Source organism: Apis florea, unplaced genomic scaffold (genome assembly GCF_048593485.1).
Source record: "Apis florea isolate Af1SG1 unplaced genomic scaffold, ASM4859348v1 contig_2989_pilon, whole genome shotgun sequence".
Taxonomy (NCBI): domain Eukaryota; kingdom Metazoa; phylum Arthropoda; class Insecta; order Hymenoptera; family Apidae; genus Apis; species Apis florea.
In genome coordinates, this window is record NW_028256685.1 from 666,148 (window position 1) to 688,775 (window position 22,628).

At 44.4% G+C, this 22,628-nt stretch overlaps 2 protein-coding genes across 7 annotated transcripts in view; both read left to right on the plus strand.

Moving 5' to 3' along the window:
• Nucleotides 1–42: 42 nt before the first annotated feature.
• On the plus strand, nucleotides 43–5,866 carry LOC100863921 (ras-related protein M-Ras). 4 transcript variants are annotated; one of them, XR_001112395.3, is made up of 5 exons: nucleotides 43–177; nucleotides 453–774; nucleotides 918–1,234; nucleotides 1,324–1,557; nucleotides 2,424–5,866. XR_001112395.3 is itself a non-coding variant. In XM_031917829.2 (4 exons), the coding sequence occupies exons 2-4, from the start codon at nucleotides 585–587 to the stop codon at nucleotides 1,411–1,413; spliced, it is 597 nt and encodes a 198-aa protein (XP_031773689.1). In that variant the 5' UTR covers nucleotides 43–177; nucleotides 453–584; the 3' UTR covers nucleotides 1,414–5,866. The 4 variants fall into 4 exon arrangements, 3 of the variants coding, with proteins under 3 accessions (XP_031773689.1, XP_012344512.1, XP_086763985.1); XM_031917829.2 differs by having other exon boundaries at nucleotides 1,324–5,866; XM_012489058.3 differs by having other exon boundaries at nucleotides 63–172; nucleotides 1,324–5,866.
• Nucleotides 5,867–6,000: 134 nt separating this feature from the next.
• The window catches only part of dtn (transmembrane protein 132C dtn), a 54,924-nt gene continuing 38,296 nt past the window's right edge, over nucleotides 6,001–22,628 (plus strand). For all 3 annotated transcript variants that reach the window (XM_086907856.1, XM_086907857.1, XM_086907858.1), the window contains exon 1: nucleotides 6,001–9,425. In XM_086907856.1, coding sequence (XP_086763982.1) covers nucleotides 9,326–9,425 — 100 coding nt within the window. In that variant the 5' untranslated portion in view covers nucleotides 6,001–9,325. The remainder of the gene's footprint in view (nucleotides 9,426–22,628) is intronic.

Here is a 22,628-nt window from a genome sequence, read left to right on the forward strand (position 1 = left end):
ATGCCGCTAGAGTACCTATGCTGCGCGCATGGTCGTAAAAGTATACAAGACCTATTGTATACGACACTACGTTGAAAGCTTACACAAACATACTTTTCACATAGATACGAATGTTGCGCACAGTGGCCCAGACTGACAGCTGGAAGAACGTGAAACAGGAGTGGCAGATCATGTAAGGCGAGTATCATTTATTTTATATAATAATATTATTTCGAGACAATCCAACTATTGTTGTATAGTCTACCAATCCCTAGTTGGATGTTGGAAACTTCTCGTCTAATTTTATCTTATTAAGTATAATTGACACACCCGTTACATTTCGTTGCTGTAAAATTTTTAGTTTTTTAGTTTTCGTATTCATGTAAACAGAACTATCACGTTAGAATCTATCGAATATTAAGTAAATAATAGATTGATAATTTCATTGATCTAATGTAAGTTAACCCTTTCAGGGGCACTTAGTCATAGACTGAAACTTGATAATTCACGAGCAGACGCGCTACTAAGAATACATTAGAAGAGTTGACAGGATAGGCAGAAGAAAGCAGAGCAGTGGGGGAGGGGGTGGGAGAACAAGAGGCGGTATGACACGACCCCCTAATAATGACAACCTTATGACCTTCAAATTGGTCGTGGTTGGAGATGGAGGTGTTGGAAAGAGTGCACTCACTATACAATTCTTTCAAAAATTATTTGTCACTGACTATGATCCTACCATTGAGGATAGTTATATTCAACATACAGAGGTAGATAAACAATGGTGCATCTTAGATGGTAAGTCATATCATTAAGTAAAAACATTTACTTGCTTTATTGCATTTAATTCTACTATCCGCTAGTTTTGGATTACGCTTAGTGCATTGTATTAGCTTTATAACACATTCTTATGTGTACAAAGGTTTATTTGTACCTAACAGTGTTAGATACAGCTGGTCAAGAAGAATTCAGTGCCATGCGTGAACAATACATGCGCAAGGGTGATGGGTTTCTATTAGTATACTCTGTGACTGATAAACAATCTTATGAAAATATCATGAATTTTTATACCCAAATACTTAGGGTAAAAGATAGAGATGTATATCCTATGCTTCTGGTAGCCAATAAAGTTGATTTGGTACATTTGAGAAAAGTTACAGAGGAACAGGGAAGGGAGTTGGCTCACCGGTTGGGTATACCTTATATTGAAACTTCTGCCAAAGACCCGCCATTAAATGTAGATGCTGCATTCCATGAGGTAGGAAGTAAAAAATTAAAAAGAGTGATACATACATATATATATATGTAGATAAAAATAGTTAAGGGATTTGAATAATTTTGCTCTAGGTCGTTCGTATTATCAGAAATCAACCTCCAGCCGAATTGGAAAAAAATCGGAGGAAACGAAGACGTTCGGGGAAATGTAATCTTTTATAAACCTTGAAAACGTTGAAATGAATTGGGTAATGATTACACGTTACCTTTCATCACTTCTTTCATAATAAGTGAAACGCACCTGCCAAAAAACAAAAAAAAAAAGGAAAATGAAAAAATGGGTCTTCTGTCCTCCATCGTATATAGGTATATATGATTCGTACATTTTTCTTTTTTTGTCAATTCATATATGAGTTCGTAGTATTAATAAGCATCAATCCCACCCTTGTAACATAAGTGTACAAAATAGTAACGATAAGAAATGCATCGATCGAAAGAAAAACAATATTACGTATCTCCGAAACAAAACTAGATTTTTTAAAAAATCAATTCAATATCGATTTAAGATTTAAAATATTGAAAAAATTTATCGGAGATATTGACTGTTCATCATCACGATAATATGAGACCACGTCTCAGTACGCGCGTATACATCAATTTTTTACCATCGAAAAAACACTATGGAATTGAGCGTTTTTTATTGCACAATGCATAATTCTATAGATATCTTTTTACTTCTTCACGTAATAAGATCTTGTCATGAAATGACTATAATAGTTTCATATATTGACTCAGCTCCTTTTTTAAAGCAGTGACAAATTATAGCTTCAAGCGTCTTTATTTATTTTGTTTAATTAAGATGATTTTTTTTTTATATCTCTCTTCCATAATTTAAATAATACATTTCTTGATAGTTTATTATTTTCTTGAAATATTCGAAATCTGTTTGTTCTTTTTCTTATTATATTTTTTTTTTCTATTAAATTCGTATAAAAATTTTTTATTATTATTTATTTTTATAAATCTTTAGTTATCGTCTTTTTGTAGCGATGTAAATAATAATATTCGGAAAAATTTATTCTTTAAATTAACAACGAGTTTCTCTTTCGTCAATAAATATACATTAGGTATTTGGAGCCTAATGAATAATAAATATTTTGAATCAGGAATGAAGTATTTAACGTAAGACAGTATTGCCTTTGCTATTAGATTATTGGCTTTCATATTTACAGAGGTCTGATATAAAATATTTATCGTGTTCGAGTGCAAGAAATATTGCTCGAAGTGTTAAGTTTAGCCAGGAAGTCGACAGATTATTATATTATTACAAAGAAGGATGTGCAGTGAACGATATATTGCGTTTGAAATATAAGTAAAATTTTTTTTAAAAAAATTTGTCGCAACAATTTCTTTTCGTTCATTTTATCTTATAGATTCCAAATGTTTCTTCTCTATTGTGCGAGTGCAGTGTACGAATTTTAATTATGTCAGACCTTTTTACGTATATTGGAGAAATAATGCCATGGCCTATCTTAGTATTTAAACGTGAAAAGGGAATTGTGCGTGTAAATGAAATTTAATGTTATATGTGAATGCAAGTATCAAACAGTGAATTATTTTTCGTGCTTATACGGATTCGAACGTTGCAATCTGTCGTGCATAATATTCGTCTTATATCTTTTACGTACTCAATACGTACTGTAAATTATAAGATTATCAATGAGGAGATTATGACATGAATGGCTCGTTTAATTATTTTCCGTTGATATACGGACATAATAATAAGTATTCGTTTGCAGTTTTAACTTTCTCATCGAAAGAATTTATTCACGGATCGTAAAATTTATACGTAAAATATAATTCGCAACATAACACAATGAATATTTCTTTATTGTTAATGACGTTGTTTGTAATGAATACGGAAATATGTTGAGAAAATAGGAGACGAAAAAGCAGTTTATTAATTGCTTTAGATTTTTTTTTTTTTAATAAGAAACTATGTTTCATTTTTTTTTTTTTTTTTTTTTACGATATACAGCTTAGTATCTTAAATATCTTTATGTTTCTTATCGAGATTCGATTACAGTATCATATTTTAGTGTACGCACAAAGTGCTTTACTTATACGTAGGAACGGTGTGAAACTGAATAATAATATGTATTAAATGGTATGTACGCACAAGATGTGCAAAAATATCTTGGCGCCACCGATTAATTCTAACAGTGAAACATATTTGCCTTGAGATAAAAATAATTTGTATTGTAAACGATGAAGGGGAATAACGAAGGAATCTGGCTAGTTGCCATACGTAGAAAATCCACTTCGATATTCTTTAACGATAACAAAAAAAAAAAAAAGCGATTATTGTATTTTATGACCAGTTGAACGTCGGACAGATTTAGATTTGATAATATTCTTCGTTAAAAAGAAAAAAAGAAAAACTGCATAGATATCATTCGTCGAAGTGCAACGAAGTATTAAAGAAAAAAGAAAAAAAAAAAATGAAAAAAAATGAAAAAAAAAAAAAAAAAAAGAACTGAAAACGACGACTATTTTGCTCTATTGATACTTTCCGTTCCGTTTCGCCAATGAGAGGTTCATAAATTAAGAATGTTATTTCAGCTAATCTATTCTCTTAGATTTGGAGTATGCTCAATGCGTAGTCTAAAATTGCACTGCACGAATAAACAATTGTACAAATTTTGCCGAAACGTTTTTACGAACATTACAAACTTGATGATTCCGTTGTTACAGTTTCAGTACGAGGATATTCGCGAATCGTATATCGTTCTGCATAAAATTTGCAAATTGTACGCTAGCGTACATTACTATTATTGTCCATCCACGAAATTCAGCGAACGTGTGGGCAAACCGAATTGATTTCTGCATCGCGCGCGGATGTATTGTCCGCGCGATATTAATACGGGTTACATGTACACATTTCTCTCGCAAGGTGAAACAAATCGCGCTGCTTCATTTAAAGCCCGTTCATTCGATAGTAGAATGTTGCCTCGCGAATAAACGTGGACCATCCATTTCACCCGATCAATTGGAAATTTCTACGTTTGTAATAATGATATTACAAAAGAACGTTTCTGCGTAGATCCAATTAAAATTATTAATCGAACGATGCCCCAGTGGCCTCGGATGGATGTAAAGTCGTTGTTTCGTTCCGTTGTGAACTTGTTTTTTTTTTTTTGTTTTTTTTTGTTTTTTTTTTTTTTTTTTTACGAATGAATTATACTATTACGCGTTAAGGATTAAGAAATGATTATAACAGCGATCATTATTGGGGATAATAAGAAAACGAGAGAGAGAGAGAGTGAGAGAGAAATGTATAATATACGTGGATATTGTGAGAAAATTTTTAGACACTCAGGATTTAGCGTTCCTCGCATGTTGTAATATGTAATCTGTAAACAAAAGCGCTACGTTTTTTATCGCCGTCCATGAGAGAGGTTTGTGCAAAAAAATAGAGGCTCATCTCTGTGGTTACATATGCAATATGTACGACACAAATAGAGACGATACACACGCATATATCGCATATATTGAATCGAATACTTCAACGAGTAGTTCAACGACGAAAATTATACGACGATCGAGACGCATCGTATCGACGTTGGAGAAGGGAAATCGCGAACGCTCGTGGCGTTCATTGCGACAAACTTTCAGAACGTTTAAAAAGAAGGGAAGGCAAAGAAGAAGATTAATCTAAATGAAATAGTCAATACGTTGAATCATTGTGATACCGAGTGGAGAAGACGCAAAGTATATAGTTGAACGCTGTGGTTGTGCGAGTCATCGAAGTCAGTTGGAATTATAAATAAAATACGTCTTTCTTTCATCTGCCAATCTAGGAGGCGAGGATTTTAAATTTGAATGAATTTCGAGGGGGCCGAATCGAAATAAGATACATTGACGAAACTTCGTTACAAGGAGAAACGATCAACGTGATTCATTCAGCGAATATTTGAGCAGCGAATCTCTGACTTCGTTCTCGTTTTCTCCCAGTATTGACTAGTTATCTATTAACACATTCGAATACCGCACATACAGTACACATAGCTATTGTCGTTAATTTTTTTAATAGAAAGAACAAAAAAAAAAAAAAAGATCATATAATGACGCACAGAAAACAATGAACTACGCATAATAAGAGAGTTAATATAAGTTTGAGATGGAGTACGATCGTCTCCACCGTTCTTGTTCTATAGATAGTGACGAAAATATATACATATTATACATATATGTATATATATTTTGAAGAATGAAGAACAAAATGAAGAACGAAAATTCCTCCCCAATGATAGTTATATACGAGAGATGCTGGCATATATATACATTGTATATGTAAAAGAAAAAAACAAATATGTATGTATGCTACATACGCGTGCATGTGTTATACGTATATGTATATGTAATGATAATTCACTTCTCTCTATGCGTATACGCGATGTGGGCGTATGTATATTTTTTTTGTTGGACGTACGCGCGTGAATGTGTGTGTGTGTGTGTGTATAAAATGTGCGTGTCGCTACTTGTGCAGGTCACTGTATGGAGTACACAATTGATAATAAATTATGGACACATATTTACAAAAAAGAAAAAGAAAAAAAAAAGGAAAAAAAAAAAAAAGAGGAAGAAATAAAAAAGAATCGTCTGGTCTCCAAAATTTCCAATCAATTTTACGACCTGAAATCAAACAGGAATGTATCGAGCATAGCGATACGTAGCTCGGGATTATTACTAGAAGAGACGAGGGCGATGAGAGAGAGAGAGAGAGAGAAAAAAAGTTTAATTATTCGCGAACGAGGACGACGATAGCAATATTGGTCCCGCGTAGTTATTCCAAGTTCGAATTCTGTTCGATTTAATTAATACCTCGAATTATTCTCGTCCAGTGTATAATCAGTGTATAAGAGATTTGCTTTTGGAACGACATCGTCTCTCATCGAACGCTTTCAAAAATACTCGTACCGCCGTTGAATTGCCTCAATTATCGCCGATTAATCCGTTTCCAATCCTCACCCTCGCCGAGGATCGCGGGCAACCGTTAACTTTTATGTTTCAATGATAATATTCCGAGCGCGTATAGTTATTCCGTTAAATATAGTAACGTGCGTGTGCCCGCATTGCGCAACCATGAGATCATAGAGAGTAATTTATAATCATTTCGTTCGTTTTCCTTTGATATCGCGGTCGCATTCATAATTGACGCTTTAATTTCGTACACGCAATTATTCCACGTGTCATAAACTCGAGGCGTATCACGAATCGAGTCGACTTATCGATACGGCGCGTTAAATTATAAATTTTATAATCAATACGGCCGTCGAATCGTTGCATCGATCGTACACGCACACGACGATCGTATTTCCAAAAACATCTTATTAAAAATTATCACCTACTTGATTTGATCTTGCTCTTTTCACGACAAAAGAATTTGAAGAATTATAGGCATCGTTGTACGTAGGGAAGTAGAAGAATTGTAGGGGATCTCGGGAAGAAACTCGTTCGATCGGAGAGCAGAACGAGCGTAACGAGTTAAGGATAACATGGCGGGACTCGGTGTAATTGGAAGCACGGTACTCTAGCTACCCTGTCTCGTTTCATTGGTCGCGCACGGCAAATTACATTGTAACAGCGTACGTATTACGTCCGTTCGAATTTACGGGCTGCTCATTACAAGACGTTCCCTCCTCACACAGATCAAAGGATGCGCCTCACCATTGAGAGGCGGCGAAAAAAGCATTTGACCGTCAAATGTGCAATGTGCCGGGGGGGATATGCGATTGATTAATAAACGCCTCGGTTAAACAAAAGCACCCCGCTGGGCGTTTCGAGGCCCTGGTCGTTAGGTTGTTGGCTCGGTTGGGTCGCGTGCGAGTAACCACGACTCGACGCCATTGTCGCGGGGGCAGGGACTCACGGCTCGATAGTTTCGCCGAGATAAAATCGGAAACGATCGTTCCTTTGTGGCCGCCCTTTTTGGCCTCGAATCTCTATCCACTATCCCGGGATACTACGACGAGGAAAGTTCGTGTCGGGGTTGAACGTTCCACCCGAGTTCTTCGTCCCGCTACAACCTGCCCGATCCCGATCTATCTTATCCGACTTGGGGATCTGGAGATTCTTAAGCGCGGAAGGCGTCGAGCTGTTCTCTCAGATCGAATCTACTCTCCACGGTAGACGAGCCACGGTATCGAGTATCGATCGTCGAATAAAACTAGCGACAGATACGTTTAGGATACGGTAACGTTGAATTACCCTATGTCAACCGTTCGAGGACCATCCTTCCCCGCTCATATCTCTCGTATTCTCGAAGCGAGCGTGTCCCCGCAACCTAAGATTATTTCGGTAAAAAACGTACGGTAGTATCGTATCGTAAAGCACGCTATTCGGGCAGTATAAGTTTGAAGACGTTTTACGACGTTTGGACTTTCGATCTCATGGCCGAGATTTCGTTTATCATTCGGTTAAATATTTGAATTCATTGTGATTTCATTGTTTTATCGTTACTCCTCTCGCCGTAAGTTTGGAAAGAGGAATGCATTTTTATTACACGGGAGATGGAAGTTGATGGAAGTATTGGCGCGACTTCGCGTTGCATCACGAATCTCTTTCTTCTTTTCGCACGAACGGTACTTCTCTGTCGGCCATTGATTGATAATGAGTTATCAATGGAATCTTTTAGAGCTGGTAATCAAGTTTCACGCGTTACATCATGTTTACTTTACGTTCCACCTCTTCGTCTGCAATAATTATATCGTGTCCTTTCTTATTATCCATCCGATAAGACAAGACGGATGCATTTTTACGAAGAATGCCTTTATCGAAGACGATAAAACGTTTCCGCGATTAGAACGATTACGAAGTGCGTCGCAGTGCACCGCGAAGTGATGCGAACGATTCAATCCGTTTCGCGATATCTTTGTTAACCGATCAAGAGAAATGGGTAGTATCCGATCGTGGCACGATTCCTGTGCGTAGCTTCGAAGAGAGCGGAAAAAGAATCGGAGGAGTCGTACGCGAAACGAGCGAGTCGGATCGTTTGTTTACTCGTGGAACGCGGCGCGTTGCCGAAGAAATACGACAGGTCTCGGAGAGGAGGGTGAAAAAAAGGGCAAAAAACGAGAGAAAGAAAAAAAAAAGGAGGAGGAAAGAAAAGGAGAGAAAAGAAGTCCAAGGCCCCCGTCGAATCGGCACGAAGCGTAGGTATAGCTCGTTGGACGGAGCCGCTCGCGTACGAGCCGAAATGCGCGCGCAGCCACGCTAGGATCAGTCGTACGGTAGTCGTGAGAGGGCAGGCGCCCCCTCCGCATCTCTCCTCGTCTGGTCTGGGCCGCAGAGCGGCGCACCGTGTGTCGAGCCGAGCCGAGCCGAGCCGAGTCGGTCAATACTCCGGGCAACGCGGTGGCGAGAGCACACGACCACGGTCGCCCCGTACTCGTGCACGCCGTCACTCGGAAGCGGCGACTACTCTCTCTCTCTCTCTCTCTCCTCTCTCCTCGCGCTACGTCGTCGGAAATTCGTGTCGTCTTTCCACCGATAATTCGAACGCGTGATCTTGGTTGCGAGCGTGGCCCGGAAGGGACGCCAGCCGGACGACCGGCCGTCCGATCTATTCTCGCCGTGATCTACCTCGCCAAACGGACGCTGATGATACGTGCGCACACACAAGCGTAACACAGAGAGGCACGCAGAGAGGAGGACACGCGTGGCAGCCGAACGCATCCCATCCCGTCCTTCGTTCGTTGTAACGCATATCCAACACGCCTGTGCCTGGTTGGCCAGCGTTCCTCTCGCCTCGAAACGGCCGCGCTCCTTCGCTGCAACGATGCCACGAGCTTGCTTCGTCCACGGTTCGTAAAGGAAGGACACGAGTGTGTCAGGACACACGTTCCGCGCTGGTGACACACACACACACGCACACGCACCACACACACACACACGGCTCCCTTCCATCAACTTTCCCGCTAGTGTTCTTTCCCGAATCGTTGAAATTACGCGGACAGTGTGTTATTCTGTGTTATTCGACTCGATTGCAACGAGGTCGAGGGTGAATCGAGAATCTCGTACCGCGCACCACCCGAATCTCAACGACACCAACAACTATGAATCCTGGAGCGTGATGGACAAGCTCGAGTACACGACCACGACCAACTTGCGGCTACGCCTCGCCGGCATGTTCATGGATATGTGGATATTCTTCCTGTTCGTCGCCATTGCCGGTGAGTGTGAAAACGATCATTCTCTTCCTTCTTATCTATCTCTTGTTTCGCTCGCGTTACTTATCGCGTTATTCCGATTCGACGCGAAATTTTTCCCATACTTGCGATCGCGTATTGGAAATCCCTCCCTTGCGTTCCCGATCCCGTGTATCGATTCGACGAGCGTGACTTGGTCCGCGTGCTGTCACTCGACGTGTCAATACGCATTACGTATGCACAACAGGCACGTGCGGCACGCTGAGTAAGTGCGTCGTATCTGTGCCATGGTTGAGACTCGATTCATTCAAGAGATCGGGGAGAGGGAGAATCGATGCCACTTTCGTTCTTAAACCGGAGTGAGCCACGGATATTCCGTTTTTGGACCGATTCAAGGCTTCGATTCGAGTCGGAGGGATCGAGGCAGAGAGTTACCGCCTCGTAAAAAAAATACCTATGCGTAAGAAAATATATATTTTATGTACGTTAGGGAGAAGAAAAACCGGTCTTACGCCTGTTTTATGTACAATTCAACGTACAATTTCTCCTTTGTGTTCATTTCTGTTTGTGTATACACGCGATTATACACGCCAGAAGGTTTTTGTTTTTATTACTATCCGCGACCTCGTGGGGAGTGCAAGGCGCTCGTTGCGTACGAGAGGACACAACATTGTCGAAGCGTCGATAGAACGAGCCAGATGGTTGAAATTCTTACCGATGGACGAGGGATTCGGGGAACTCCGCTCTCCATCTTCCTCCTCTTCTCTTTGTCCTTCTCTTCTCTTTTCTTTTTCTTCCCTCGATCCATCAGTCTCTTCTCCGCGTTACTACCTTTCCTTTCGACGCGTTCAGGGGAATCCTCTTTTTCCGCGTCTCTCTCTCTCTCTCTCTCTCTCTCCTCTCCTATCTCGATACGATTAGTTCGTCCTTCTCTCTCGTCGAGGGACTAGTTTGACTCTTTCTTTCTCGCAGCCGGTTTTATTTCTCCGTATAATCCGCCCTTCGTCCCCTTCTCGAGTCGAGTCCGTATCTCTTCTCGGGGAGCCACCCCGCTATGTATATGTATGTACCCTCTTCTATTTCCACGGCAGGGCACCTCGATGCAACCGTGCGTGAGGAAACGTCGAGGGGGGGGAAGGGGGGTGGGGGGATAACTATCGGCGGCTGTGCTCGTCGAATCTCATTTACGATCGTGACGGTCCGAGGAGAGGATCGTAAAACCTCTCCTCACGTACTCGATACCCACTTTACCTTGGAGCGTCGCGCCGGTTCGTGTAATTGCTTCGTGCAACGACGATCGAAATTCTATCGCGAGCCTCGATTTCGAAAACGCTTCTTCTCGATCGAATTGCGTTTGCTCGCTGCCGCTTTCTCTCGCTTCTCTCTCTCTCTCTCTCTCTCTCTATCGGTATCCGTAAATGGAAGGGACCCAACTTTTCTGTGTTTGCGCGAAGCCAGGCGTCGGCTAAAAGCTCTCTCTTTGATAGCACCTGCGTCTGATTTAGAGAATTTCGCGAGGGGAAAAAAGGGAAAAGAGGAAAAAAAGAATCCGTCTGGGATGAAAACTCGGTTCGGGCAACAGCTTCGGGTCGAGATTTGCTTTATATATATATATGTATACGGTGGGTGGTGTATGTTTCGCGATAGCTGGGGCAGAAAAAAATACGATATTTTGGACGTGTGCCGCGGCGAACCTTTTCAATGCACGGACGAAAAGTATACATACATCTCGTATCATCATCTCGTCGCTCTCCTGTTTTCCACGAACGAATTAAAAGGAACCGCGCCGCGTCCGGGTGAAAATTAAGTTTGCAGAAATTGCAGCGCGGCTTCCGTTTCGAGGTAAACATCGAGGTCCTTATTTAGGAATCATCGAGCAGCGATCTCGAATACGCATTTGCCCCCCCCCCCCCCTCTCTCCTCTCGTTCAACACGGGACGAACTCGTTAAAGTGTCATTTTCAACACTTGAAAACAAGCTCGACGCGGATGTTGAGCAGTTGGTTAATTTCGCTTGCTCCCGATAGCACTGGTTACGCGAGAGAGGAAATATCGCGATTCTTTTCAACGGTTTACATGAATCGCGCTCCATAGATAAGCTTCTATTTCGTCTTGTTTCATAGATATTAGCTTTCATTCATCGAACGTTCACGGGCTCGTAACGAATCAATTACAACGGATTCCACGTATTTCTGCCTCTTGCTCAAACTCTCAAGATTGTATCGTGCATTATTCATCGTTCGACTATTATTCCACGCATTTTATTCGCCTTCATTATGTTCGCCCTTTTCTTGCACACTCGTCCACCGCGTATTTATCTTCCTCGTCGTTCTATCATCGTTTCGTTCGTTTCGATTGGAAAACTGGCAACAACAATCGACACACACAATATGTTTCGTCTCGAAACGAAGAAGAATTCCATTCTAACGGAACATTATCCAAATTGCTTGCGAATCTTTTTTTCTCGTATTTCCTTTTTTTTCTCTTCGAAAAATGCCCCGTTGTATCCTCCGCCTGTCCACTTTTCAGGCCAATTCTTCCCGTTTCATTATCCGTACGAGCGATACTTCATACTTGACTCGCGCACGATCCAGGAATTCTCATTACCTTTTCGTGGCACGAGCACATTCATCAGGTGTCAAATAAAATTCGCGCGAGCCTTCCTTACTTAAAGTTTAACAAAGATCTACTCCTGGTACAGGGCGACGCCATCCCCGCTTCCCATGAATTAAGCAACGTCGCTCGAACACGGCCATAATCCGTTATCTTTGTTTCAGCCCATTTTAACCTGTCTACCACCTCGCCCAAATCGTCCTCAACTTTCACTTGTGAAGTTCGGGATATTCGGCGGCCATCGTTGCGTATCAACGCCTCACTATCAAATAGTTTGCCTCGAACTTTAAACCGTGCCGTTAATAATAAATCAGGGGACTATCTACAGAAGGACAAAAGGATATAAAAAGAAACGATACCCTCTCTTCTTAAACCTCTCGTGGATCCAATGTTTATCCTGGTTCCTTTCAAATTTCCTTCGTTCGTTTCGATCGTCGAGAGAAATCTCGAGAATCACTTCCTTAAAAGGGAAGGGGTCGATCGAGCGTGGCCAGGATTCCTCTCGAAATTTCGCGTCCCAGCGACGAAGTCGAATTTACGGGGTCTCCGGTGGCAGCTACATCGACCGGTTGTAACGAGCTAGAATGAACGAAGGGGGGAAGAAAAAGGTGGGTAGGTCGGTAGGTATAGATTGGTAGGCAAGGGCTCCTGGCAAACTACGCTGGAAACGAACCTTCCTGTTGAGGGACGACCGTGTCTCTCATCCTTTATAACGCGAGGAGGAGCAGGTGTTCCACGCGATACCCGCGTTATTATATATCTCGTTCCTTTAGTTTCTTTCCTTTCCTTTTTCTTGATCCTTAACCGTATCGCGAAATCGTAACTTTTTAACAGCTGTTCCGTTCTCAACGCAGCTTTCCAAAAATTTCCCACGCGGCAGCTCATTTCCTCAACAGGCTTGTGCAAAGAAGAAAATGAAAACGCTCGTCTCGTATCGAGGAGGAGGAGGAAGGAAGGAATCTGTGTATGCATGCATCGTTGCGAACCCTTTGAATCGGCGGTTTGCTCGGCTCGGTGAAATCGAGGATACGTGGGAGGAAAGAGAAGTCGAAAGTCAAATATAATAGCGGCTCTCTCTGCCTTTTCCGCTTTATTTGAAATCGATCTCTCGGCCACGAGATATCCGATTGGACGAATCCTCGTAGTATCGTGGATGCTTTTTCCGTGTCGTCGTGGATTTCACGCGGCCATCGCAGACCCCCCCCCCGTTATCGACCATCTAAAACACGTTTGATCCGCGCCTCTCCCTAATCGAATTAACTTGTGTATCGTGCCTGCCTTCTGTTTACTTTATCGATTTCCATTTTCTCGTATCGCGTGCGAGACTTTTTCGTCCATCCGGAATCACGCGATCGCGAAACTTTATGGCCCCCTCTCGCGCGATGATTAATGCTCTCTCGAGAGGAGGAGGGCAAGAGAATTTCGCGCTCGTCCGAGAATTCGACGTCGCGTTATTCAATATTTATCGCGTGTCCGGGATTAAAAATCGGATCGAAATTGTTTTCGATCCGGGGAGGCTCTTTGATCGTACGCGCGACAGTAAAGGAGGGGAGAAATGTTGTCGCTCTCGTCGTTTTTTCGGGATTTATTCTTTTTCTCTTTGGCAATGGCAAAGCAGTGCAAAGATCTTTCGAGACGCGGATAAGAAACGTGGTCGACGGTTGCGCTTCTCTCTTGAATTTAGACGAAAGAATGCATTTCCCCGATGCGACGGCTGTGAAATTGCACCGACGCTACTACTTTCGTCCGCATAGAAGAGCACGTACACTTCCTCGCGAAATTCTTGTGCCGAGTTTGGTATGGCGCAGTTTCGCCACCCACAACCTTCTTCTCGAGCACCCATCCACCCTCCTGGAAACCTCTAAGCCCTGCGACCCACCCTCTCCTCTCTTTCATTCCAGAGCGTGTAGCCGAAACGGGTAGTTCGCACGGTGAACCGCTTCATTGCTCGCTTCCGCGAAGATCAAGTTTAATTTCGTAAATTGCGTGCAGGGAATTCGGGTCGAGTCAAACCGATATTCTCGAACCGATTATCGAAATGTAACAAGCGGATCTTTTCTCTTTCTCGCAAAGCTGACGACACGGAATTATCGTGTCGTACGAGCGGAATCGGCGCGTTGCGGTTGGTATTTGAAAATAAATCGATCGGCCGGTTGTTATGGTTACCGCTGGTTATATATTTCGTCGAATATATCCGTGCTAGATTGAAAATACTTATTCGTTTCAGGAGGAAGGGGTGGGACGAGTATTGAAATTAAGAGCGTCCGCGTTAAAATAGACTCGTTGGAGACGAGGGAAGGTTTTCTGGTTTGCGGTTTACCGAGGGGGAAGGCTCTCTCTCTCCAAAAGACACATTGAATTCTATTTGTTCGCCGACGAGCCTCTGCTTCTTGGCTCACAAAGGATCAGCGGGGGAATATAGGTCGAGCGCTAGGGGCGACTTAGGGGCGTCATACCGACGATGCTTCGTTCCATTGAAATGCATACACTTTTGCCCCGAGACTTAGGTTAAAGCGTCTTATGCCACCGCTCGAATCGATCGCGTTTGACGCCCTCTCCCTCCCTCCCCCCCCCTGTTATACGCACCTGTATACCGAGCTCTACGAAACGAATGAATCTGGGTCGCCGCGGATCGACCAATCGAGGGGGAGGGGGTTTATTATGGAGGAAAAGCGCGGAGAGCGCGACAATTCCCTCCTTTCGAGATCCTCGGCTTCGAATTGGCTCGCGCCGTGAAAGTTAAGCCCGCGGTTGCCGGCGCAACCGATCTATCCAAGGGATAGATCCTCTCCTCCATCCGGAAAGGGGATTTTCGCAATCGGCTTGTTGGTTTAGCTAACCAACGAATCTGTCGGATCGAAAGTCTCGGGCAACGTTAAATCCGTTGCAACCACCAGTGCGTCATAGTATCTATGGGAACGTTATCGAGCTCGACTAAGCAAGTCGAGCAGCCACTTTGAATCCGTAAAGTTCCGGCTACCCCCTCCCCCCCAAGTTTCCCCATTTCGTGCTCCACGAATCGAAGTTGAGGGAAACGCGTAGCGCGACCGGCCGGCGGAGGGAATGGCGTTAATCCGGAAATTCTACCCGCTAGAATTTTCCCACGAAATTTCGAATCCGTCCACCGGATTTTCAAACACGCTGTTTCAACGACGCGTTGAAAATCGCGGGGAAAATGAAATGATTTCCATCGGCGATCCGATATCTTTTCGCGGTTTCGCCGTTAACAGGAACGCCTCTGCACACCGCGTCGATTCCCATTCGATTCCCCCTTTCTACCAGCGAAAACCCGCACCGGTGATAATATAGTATAATAATGCGATATTAAATTCGAGCGGCGCGATTTAATCGTTCCAGTTACGCGGGTCCAGAGATACCGCTCCCGAGATATCGAGCGTTTGCGGTAACGTTACGCCAGAACGCCTTTGATACGTTTCGCTCGGCTTCCCTCTTCTCCCGCCCCGACTTTTCCGCGCGGAATTTCAAAACGTTCGGTCACGGTGTCCGCGAATGTCCGTTTCACACCTGGGCCGGGGTTGGGAAGGCGTTAACAGCGTCACGCTTCACGTGATTTTGCAAACTCGCGTTTTATTATTTTTTTTTTTTTAACCCACGGGCGACTTCTCCGCCGCACGTGAAAAGAGAAAGATCGTCAGCGGTCGTGTTCAATTCGTTTCGACGACTCGATCATTTCCAGAGAAAGATAAGATTTATCGTGCGATACGCGGCATCTTGTGCACAGCGAAAGTTTAATAAAAACAGAAAAATCGGTGGATCGAAAGGAAGGAACGAGTATGCCGGGAGTATGCGGAATCGGTTTTGATCTCGACGGCTCCTGGTAACCGAGTTATTCCGGTGCACCGCGCTCGTATCACCGGCGATACGAATTACAGACTCCATAGACGTGCACGGCCTGTGTATTATCTCGTTACCGAACTTGCGCGCTAACTCCCGTCGAGACGAGACAACAGTCCGCCCGGCTCCCTGCCAAAACCCTATCCGAATTATCCCGCATCGAGTTTGTCTTTTAACCGAGCCCAATTTCGCCGGATCAATTTTCCATCCCCTTATCGTAAATAAATTGAAGCTTGCATCTTCCCGAGGAAAATATATGTAATATCGTGAGAGTGTGTGTGTGCGTGCATGTTCCGGCCTATGGCTCGTTCGGGTCGGACGAGGCTGGTAAACGGTGGTTCGATCGGTTGCCCCTATCCCCCTAATTAATGGCTATATTAATTAATAATAACAACGGACGGAGAGGGGTGTAACTCAATTAGGCGCGGTAATGGGGTGCGTCTTGTAACAACGGGCGCGTTGTTACCTTGTTATCGTGCCCTCCAAATCTGAGTTGCGACACGAGGCAACTTGCTTGCGCCTCCTCTTCGCCTTGCAAGGAGAAAGAAGGATGAATCGCGATCATCCTCCGCGTCGTTCTCTCTCGGCGGAACTCTTCAATCGCGAAAGTTGACGCGGGATCAAACTTGGGGGAATTTGCGGAAGGCGTCTTGACTCGAGCGTGTTCTCGAGGAGGAGAAGTTGGCGCCGCTTGGGAATATATATATATCGAGAGTGATTCGAAGGATCGTAAAAAACCCGTACGCTCGAGGGGGCAGAGAAGCGGCGTACGTATCCTCGATAATATCGACGTTATAATAAGTCGAGGGGGGGAAAGTCTAGTTTTTCCTCTCTCTCTCGTTGGCCGATCAGTCGAAACACACAGCCAGACACGTGTTCTTTCGCGCCACGTAGCTATGCGGAACATCGATCGGATGGAAAAGCGGAAGACGGATCTAGCGCAACGTTATTTACATATTAGACGCGCGTTTCATTCTTGGTCTTGGTTTACGCGACATCCTGGAACGATATGCGAAAGATACCTCCCTCGCTGCGATCGTTGTACGATCGTTGTTTAACAGCGGAGTTACAATGGCGTCGAAAATAGAGAAATTGCGGCGATTAGAAAACGCGCCTGAATTTCGTCGAGTTCCCCTTTCACAGGGGCCTGTGACCTTTCCTTCCTCCTCTCTTCTCCTCCCCGTTCCGTGACAACGAGACAAAAGGAAGTCTCGAGCGAGTGGCTGCGTAGCTATTCTTTTTTTTTTACGAGCCGTTTTATTGGGCGATCGCGCGTCAAAGAAAGTTCCGCCGCGTTGCGTCGGGTTAAAGTAACGCGGAGGCGGAACGACGGGGTGATAAGAGCGCAGGGGAGGGAAATAGCGACAGGTCGTCGTCGTCGTCCGTGTCGCGAGTTCCGTGGGACACTCGAGACGAGACCGCCGACTCGCAGTCGGCCCCGCCGCGAACCGAGTGCCGACGGCAGTCCACTCAGACCGCCACTTCTCTCCTCTTTTCACCCTCACCCTCTCTCCCTCCACTCCTCTCCAACCTTTCTCGCGAGAGATACTCGACGATCGCGCGCGATTATATTGCAAAATGTTCGTGAGACGGAGATTTTTTGAAACGTCCGATTCGCGCGAAAAAGGGGGAAATTGAAATTCCCGAGGGCGTTGTTGATCCCTGCTGCGATATATCGCTTTTTCCTTTTCCAAAAGAGGAAGGCAAAAAAGAGAGAAGAGTGTCGCTTCGAAAACGCAGCGGATCGATCGCGTCGGAATTTTTTAATTAGGGAATACGTCTAATCGAAAGGGTTACCTCTCCCTCCCTCCCTCCCTCGATCGAAAATGCCTCGCGTCGAATTCCAAGGGGGAAAACTTTTTTAATATTCCAAGGTTTAGCCGGGCGGCGAATATATACGAGCGAATTCGAGTTCGAAAAGTGCTTAGGTTAAACTCGATGCGTGATAAAAAGGTTTGCTGGGGGTCGTTATCATAGTTTGGCGAAAACTCGGAAGCTTGTTCCCTGTAATACGTCGGATCGTATTCAAATTTCATGGGGCGGGCGACTGTCGCGGGACACGTTTGCAGAAATGTAACCGACCGGTATTATTATTCGTTAAAGCGCGCAAAGCCGCATCGTTGCACACGTTGAACCGTTTCAAAGTTGGGGAATGCATAATGCAGATCGTCGCGAACTGCGCGTTACGGTAAAAGAGGAGGGCTCGAGCTCGTGAGGGGGAGGGGATGGGTTGTTTCGAAAGGGGTCCCGGTCAAAATCTCTCCCTCTCTCGTTCGAGGGAGAGAAGAAAAGAGAGAAGGTCGTAATAGGCTTCTTCGCGCACCCTTCGATTCGATCGATCCCCCGTGCTGATTGCGCGGCCTATAAAATTTCGCCCCATGAAAGAAACGTGTTGCTCCCCAGAAATTACGAATCCATACGAACTTCGAACACGATTTATGATCCAAGTTGGAGAGGGAGAGTTTTGGGGAACCGTCGTCTCGCTTCAAACGTCAAGTCGCGTTAACGACTTCTCTCTCTCTCTCTCCAGAGTCGTGTGTTTTTCTTCCCACCCCCCCTCGAAACAAACGTTCTCTCGTTTCTCAATAAGATCTGCCGAAACTTTGGATCCTCGAAGCCAAGATCCATTAATTCCGCGGGATTACGCGAAGGAATAAAGCCGTACTTTTATCTCGAGCATTAACAACGAGCCACCTCTTTACGAGTTTACGCGAAAGGAAAAAGGTTGGCCGAGTCGTAGGAGAGAGGAAGAGATCGATACTTAATATCCTCCTCATTGAGAATTTATTAATTGGAAAAAGCGGAGGCGAGGGGCGCGTAACCGGTAAAAAAAGTGGCTTTTCCGCCAAAAAAAGAAGAAGAAAAAGGACGCTTTATTTCTCGAGAAATACTTTTTCAACTTCCCCTTTTCATCGCCCGCGTATGCACGCGTACGACAACAAGTCGGTTGCAGAGCGAGGCGCATAAACATTGTCGGAATCTTGGGAACACGGAAGCCACACGAATCTAGTGCACACGATTGCTTACATACCGAGCATAGTGCGTGCGTGTGCATACGTACGTATGAAAGTGTGGAGGGGTCAGAGCGAGGGGAAGAAGGGAAGGAGAAAAGAGGAGGAAGGGTAGAAACGTGATGTAAAGAATAAACGACAACGCGCCGGATTTTACGATGCAACGGTATTCCGAGCGGCTTGCCAGAGTCAGCTAGCTAGCTTTTCCCGGTTATTCGATAATTGAATGGCACGGTGGAGAAGGGAATCGTCGGTGGCGGCGGATTCACAAGTCCCCGCGGGTGCTTTAATTTCCCGGTTTTCAAGCGCAGGGATCGATAATGAATAGAACGGTGAAATCGACTCGAATCGAAATAAGTATATGAATCGCGAGCTACTATACACCGTTACGCGCAGATCTTTAGGATCGATCTCTCGAAACGGGAAACGAATGAGAAACAAATCGAGAGGCAAAACGTGAATTTCACTCGTGGATTTAATAGAGAGAGAGAGAGAGAGAGAGTGGTAGTAGTAGTTAAATTAGTTTCATTGGAATTGCTGTACTTTTATGACACGTTATGGCCTCTAAAGAATTATTACGCGATGCTTCTCTCATTCTCGAACAATCAATTATTCCACGATATCTGCGCTCTACGGTACTTTGGGGATAGTTCAATTTTCTCTCTCTCTCTCTCCTCTTTCTTTTCTTCTTTCCTCCTTCCGCAAAGGCAAAAGCACACGCGGTGAATGGAACGAATCGCGACGACAGAAGGTTCCCGTGATTATTCGCATCATTTAATGCCTTGATAATTGCTTCTTCTCTCTGTCTCCGCGGGATTGTCTCCGATGCGAGTATACATATACACACGCGTCAAGAGTGGCGGCCTATATGCGGTAGATTACAAGCGTGTACGTGTCATCGCGCGCACGGTGTCGTCACCGTGTTCTTCATTCTCCTTGTTCCAGTTTCTCCGCTTGCCGTATATATATTCGGCACATTTGCACATTGAACGCGACATCTGTTCAATATCTGCCTCCCTCCACTCCACTCCCACCCGCTTCCCTTTCTTCGACATCCGTTTATTTTCACGCTTCCATTCTCGATTCGTAATTCAGAGGGACGTGGTCTCCGATTTAACTACCAACACGTTCCGACACCCGTCGAATTCTCATCATCTTCTTACCAAAATGTCACTCCGCTGATATCGATATAAACCCCTTTTATCGCTCGGAAATAAATTTCTCGGGCATCGACTTTCCTTCCAAACTTCTTCTCCTTCTTCTTCGGGGGGGGGGGGGGGAGGGTTAATTTAAACTTGTCGGAAAAGTCGGTAAAATTAATCGTATATATATATATATATACCCGATGGCGAAGGGAAAAGGGATAGAAGCTCGGCCTCGTCTCTTTCAACTCCGTCCAATTAACTTTCTCGCGAGAAAGAAAAGTCCTTCTCTTTTTCCTCCTCCCGTTATACGCCCCCTCCCCCCTCGTTATGAATACTTCATTCGCCGGAATGTTGAGCATTCAGGCCGGAAAAAACAAATATCCGGCCGTAGTAAAGTCTGCGCTCCTCCTCCTTGTGTTTCGATGGTCCGCGTTGCTAGAAGACTCTCTTCATTTCTCGAGATGGATGTACACAGTCGTGGATATATACAACGAGGAGGAGGACACGGTGATTCCGCATTCCGTGCATCGGGCGGATTAAGTTCGTGCACGAGCGAAACGGACTGCGGTTTCTTAAATTGCGCTGATCCACCAGCAGTGGTGTTTTCTTTCTTCCGTTTGAACAAAGCTCCCCTCTTCCCCCCTTTTTCTCATTTTCTCCCTCCAAATCGAATCCCTTTACGACCCGACCGGACGGACGTTGGCTTTTCTTAGGAACGCACGAAGGAAAATTAGATCGGGCAGATCGCAAACGAGGCCTCGTTAGGTCTGGTCACTTCTGGTGGGATGGTCCGTGATTCAGCGTGTGTCCGGGGAAGGCGCGTGTAAACACGCTTCCAACTTGGCTCGCGCTTTCAATGCGAACGCCGACCGATGCGTTTAGACGCGGATAACGGTTAAGGGTTTAGAGAATAAATATATCCGTAAGAGGAGAATCTGTAGATTCGTTTATTATTCGGATTATTCGTTTCGGCGTTTTGACGTTTATAATTTCCCACTTTTGCCACGATACGGATATGCACAGGGGCGAGTATGCAGCGGATTAATTGACGCGATAACGAGTAATAATCGGATGGGTTCGGATTATAATTAGCTATTACGTTTATTAATGTAATAAAGTGTTGGATAATCGGGCGGATTATTCGAATACGATACCACGTGATAATTAAAACATCGTAGATACTGGTTTATCGATTTTGTTGGGTAAAGATCGATCGTTGGAGACCTTCTTTCTTTTCTTCTTTCTTTCTTTCTTCCGTTAGTTTCTTTTTCGCGGAAATAGAGCCAGGTTCGCCACTGCAGTAGTTCTCTTTAGCAACGAGGCGAGCATTATCAGTCGAATGCCTCCGTGTCCTGAAAATTAAATCAGACCTCGACAAGACCTCGTTAAGACCTCCCTCTGCTTATGCTCGTTTCACGCGCACATTGAAATACATATTACATTACTCTTTTATATTAGATCGGGGCTCTGCGAATGCGGAAATGTGTCGCCTCCAGAGAGGCAAATGTTTCCAGCGACAAAGAGAGCCGCTCGAATATGTTTCGAGCGCAACTTTTTTCCAACCTCTTCCTCCGCTCCACGATTTCTTTCCACGCTGACGCGCTCTGTATACCTCTGTATTCTAATTATGAATCGTATTTCTCAAGATCAAGATCGTTTCGATACACAGAAGCGGAGAGAGGACGGAAGAAAAATTCCGTAATAATTTTGGGGAACGAGACGTTCCCTCCTGTTTTCCATCAAGGATGGATTTTTTTATTCCGCGTATTAACGAGGGAATGCACGGAAAATTCATTGTGCTCGGCATTCCTCCTCTGTATGATATACTCGGTGAATGACTGCGCCGTGAAATCGATTAAGATTGCGCCTCGACACAAGTTGTTGACATTAAATTACTTTGCCAAGAATTTGCCAATGGGACGTCCGTTCCAAAAAATACAACGAACGTGATGCAAGGGAAACGGATAATGGCGTTCGGTTATAACGGCTCGATAAGACCGGATAACTTTTGTTACGAATATGTTGCGACCGTATTTCCCTTCCATATTCGCCCCGTCATTTTCCCGCACGATTCCGCCGCGTTATTCCCCCTCCCCGTCTCGTCTCGCACAATGGAAAGATATTTTATTTCGCCGCAAATTCTCCCAGTTTCTGCGAGTCACGTCCGTCACGCCCTCGTGTAATAATAAAACTCGTCCAGATATTACCCGATGATTGCGAGCTTTCTCGTGAAAAGGCAGGGATAAAACGATAAAATTAGATCAAGCTCGTCGAAACGAAGCCTCGTTAGCGACGCGACCGATCTCTGATTCGTACCAAGGAACGATCCCTTCGAAAACTTGGGCGATAAACTTGGACGACGATTCTTTTCAACGCGTAAAATGTTTGGTCGGGACGAGCGAAACGTGGAGGAAAAATGTAGAACGGAGAGAGGGGGGGGTGTATTTTTAAACCTAGTTTGCGGAACGAGAGAAGTTAAAAAAAGGGATTCTTGGGAAACTTACCTTTTTTTATTTCTCCTCCTCTCTCTCTCTCTCTCTGGCGAATAAAGGGTGGTCTGTAAGGGTTTCGCGATTCTCCCCGGTTTTCATAGAACTTGGTCGC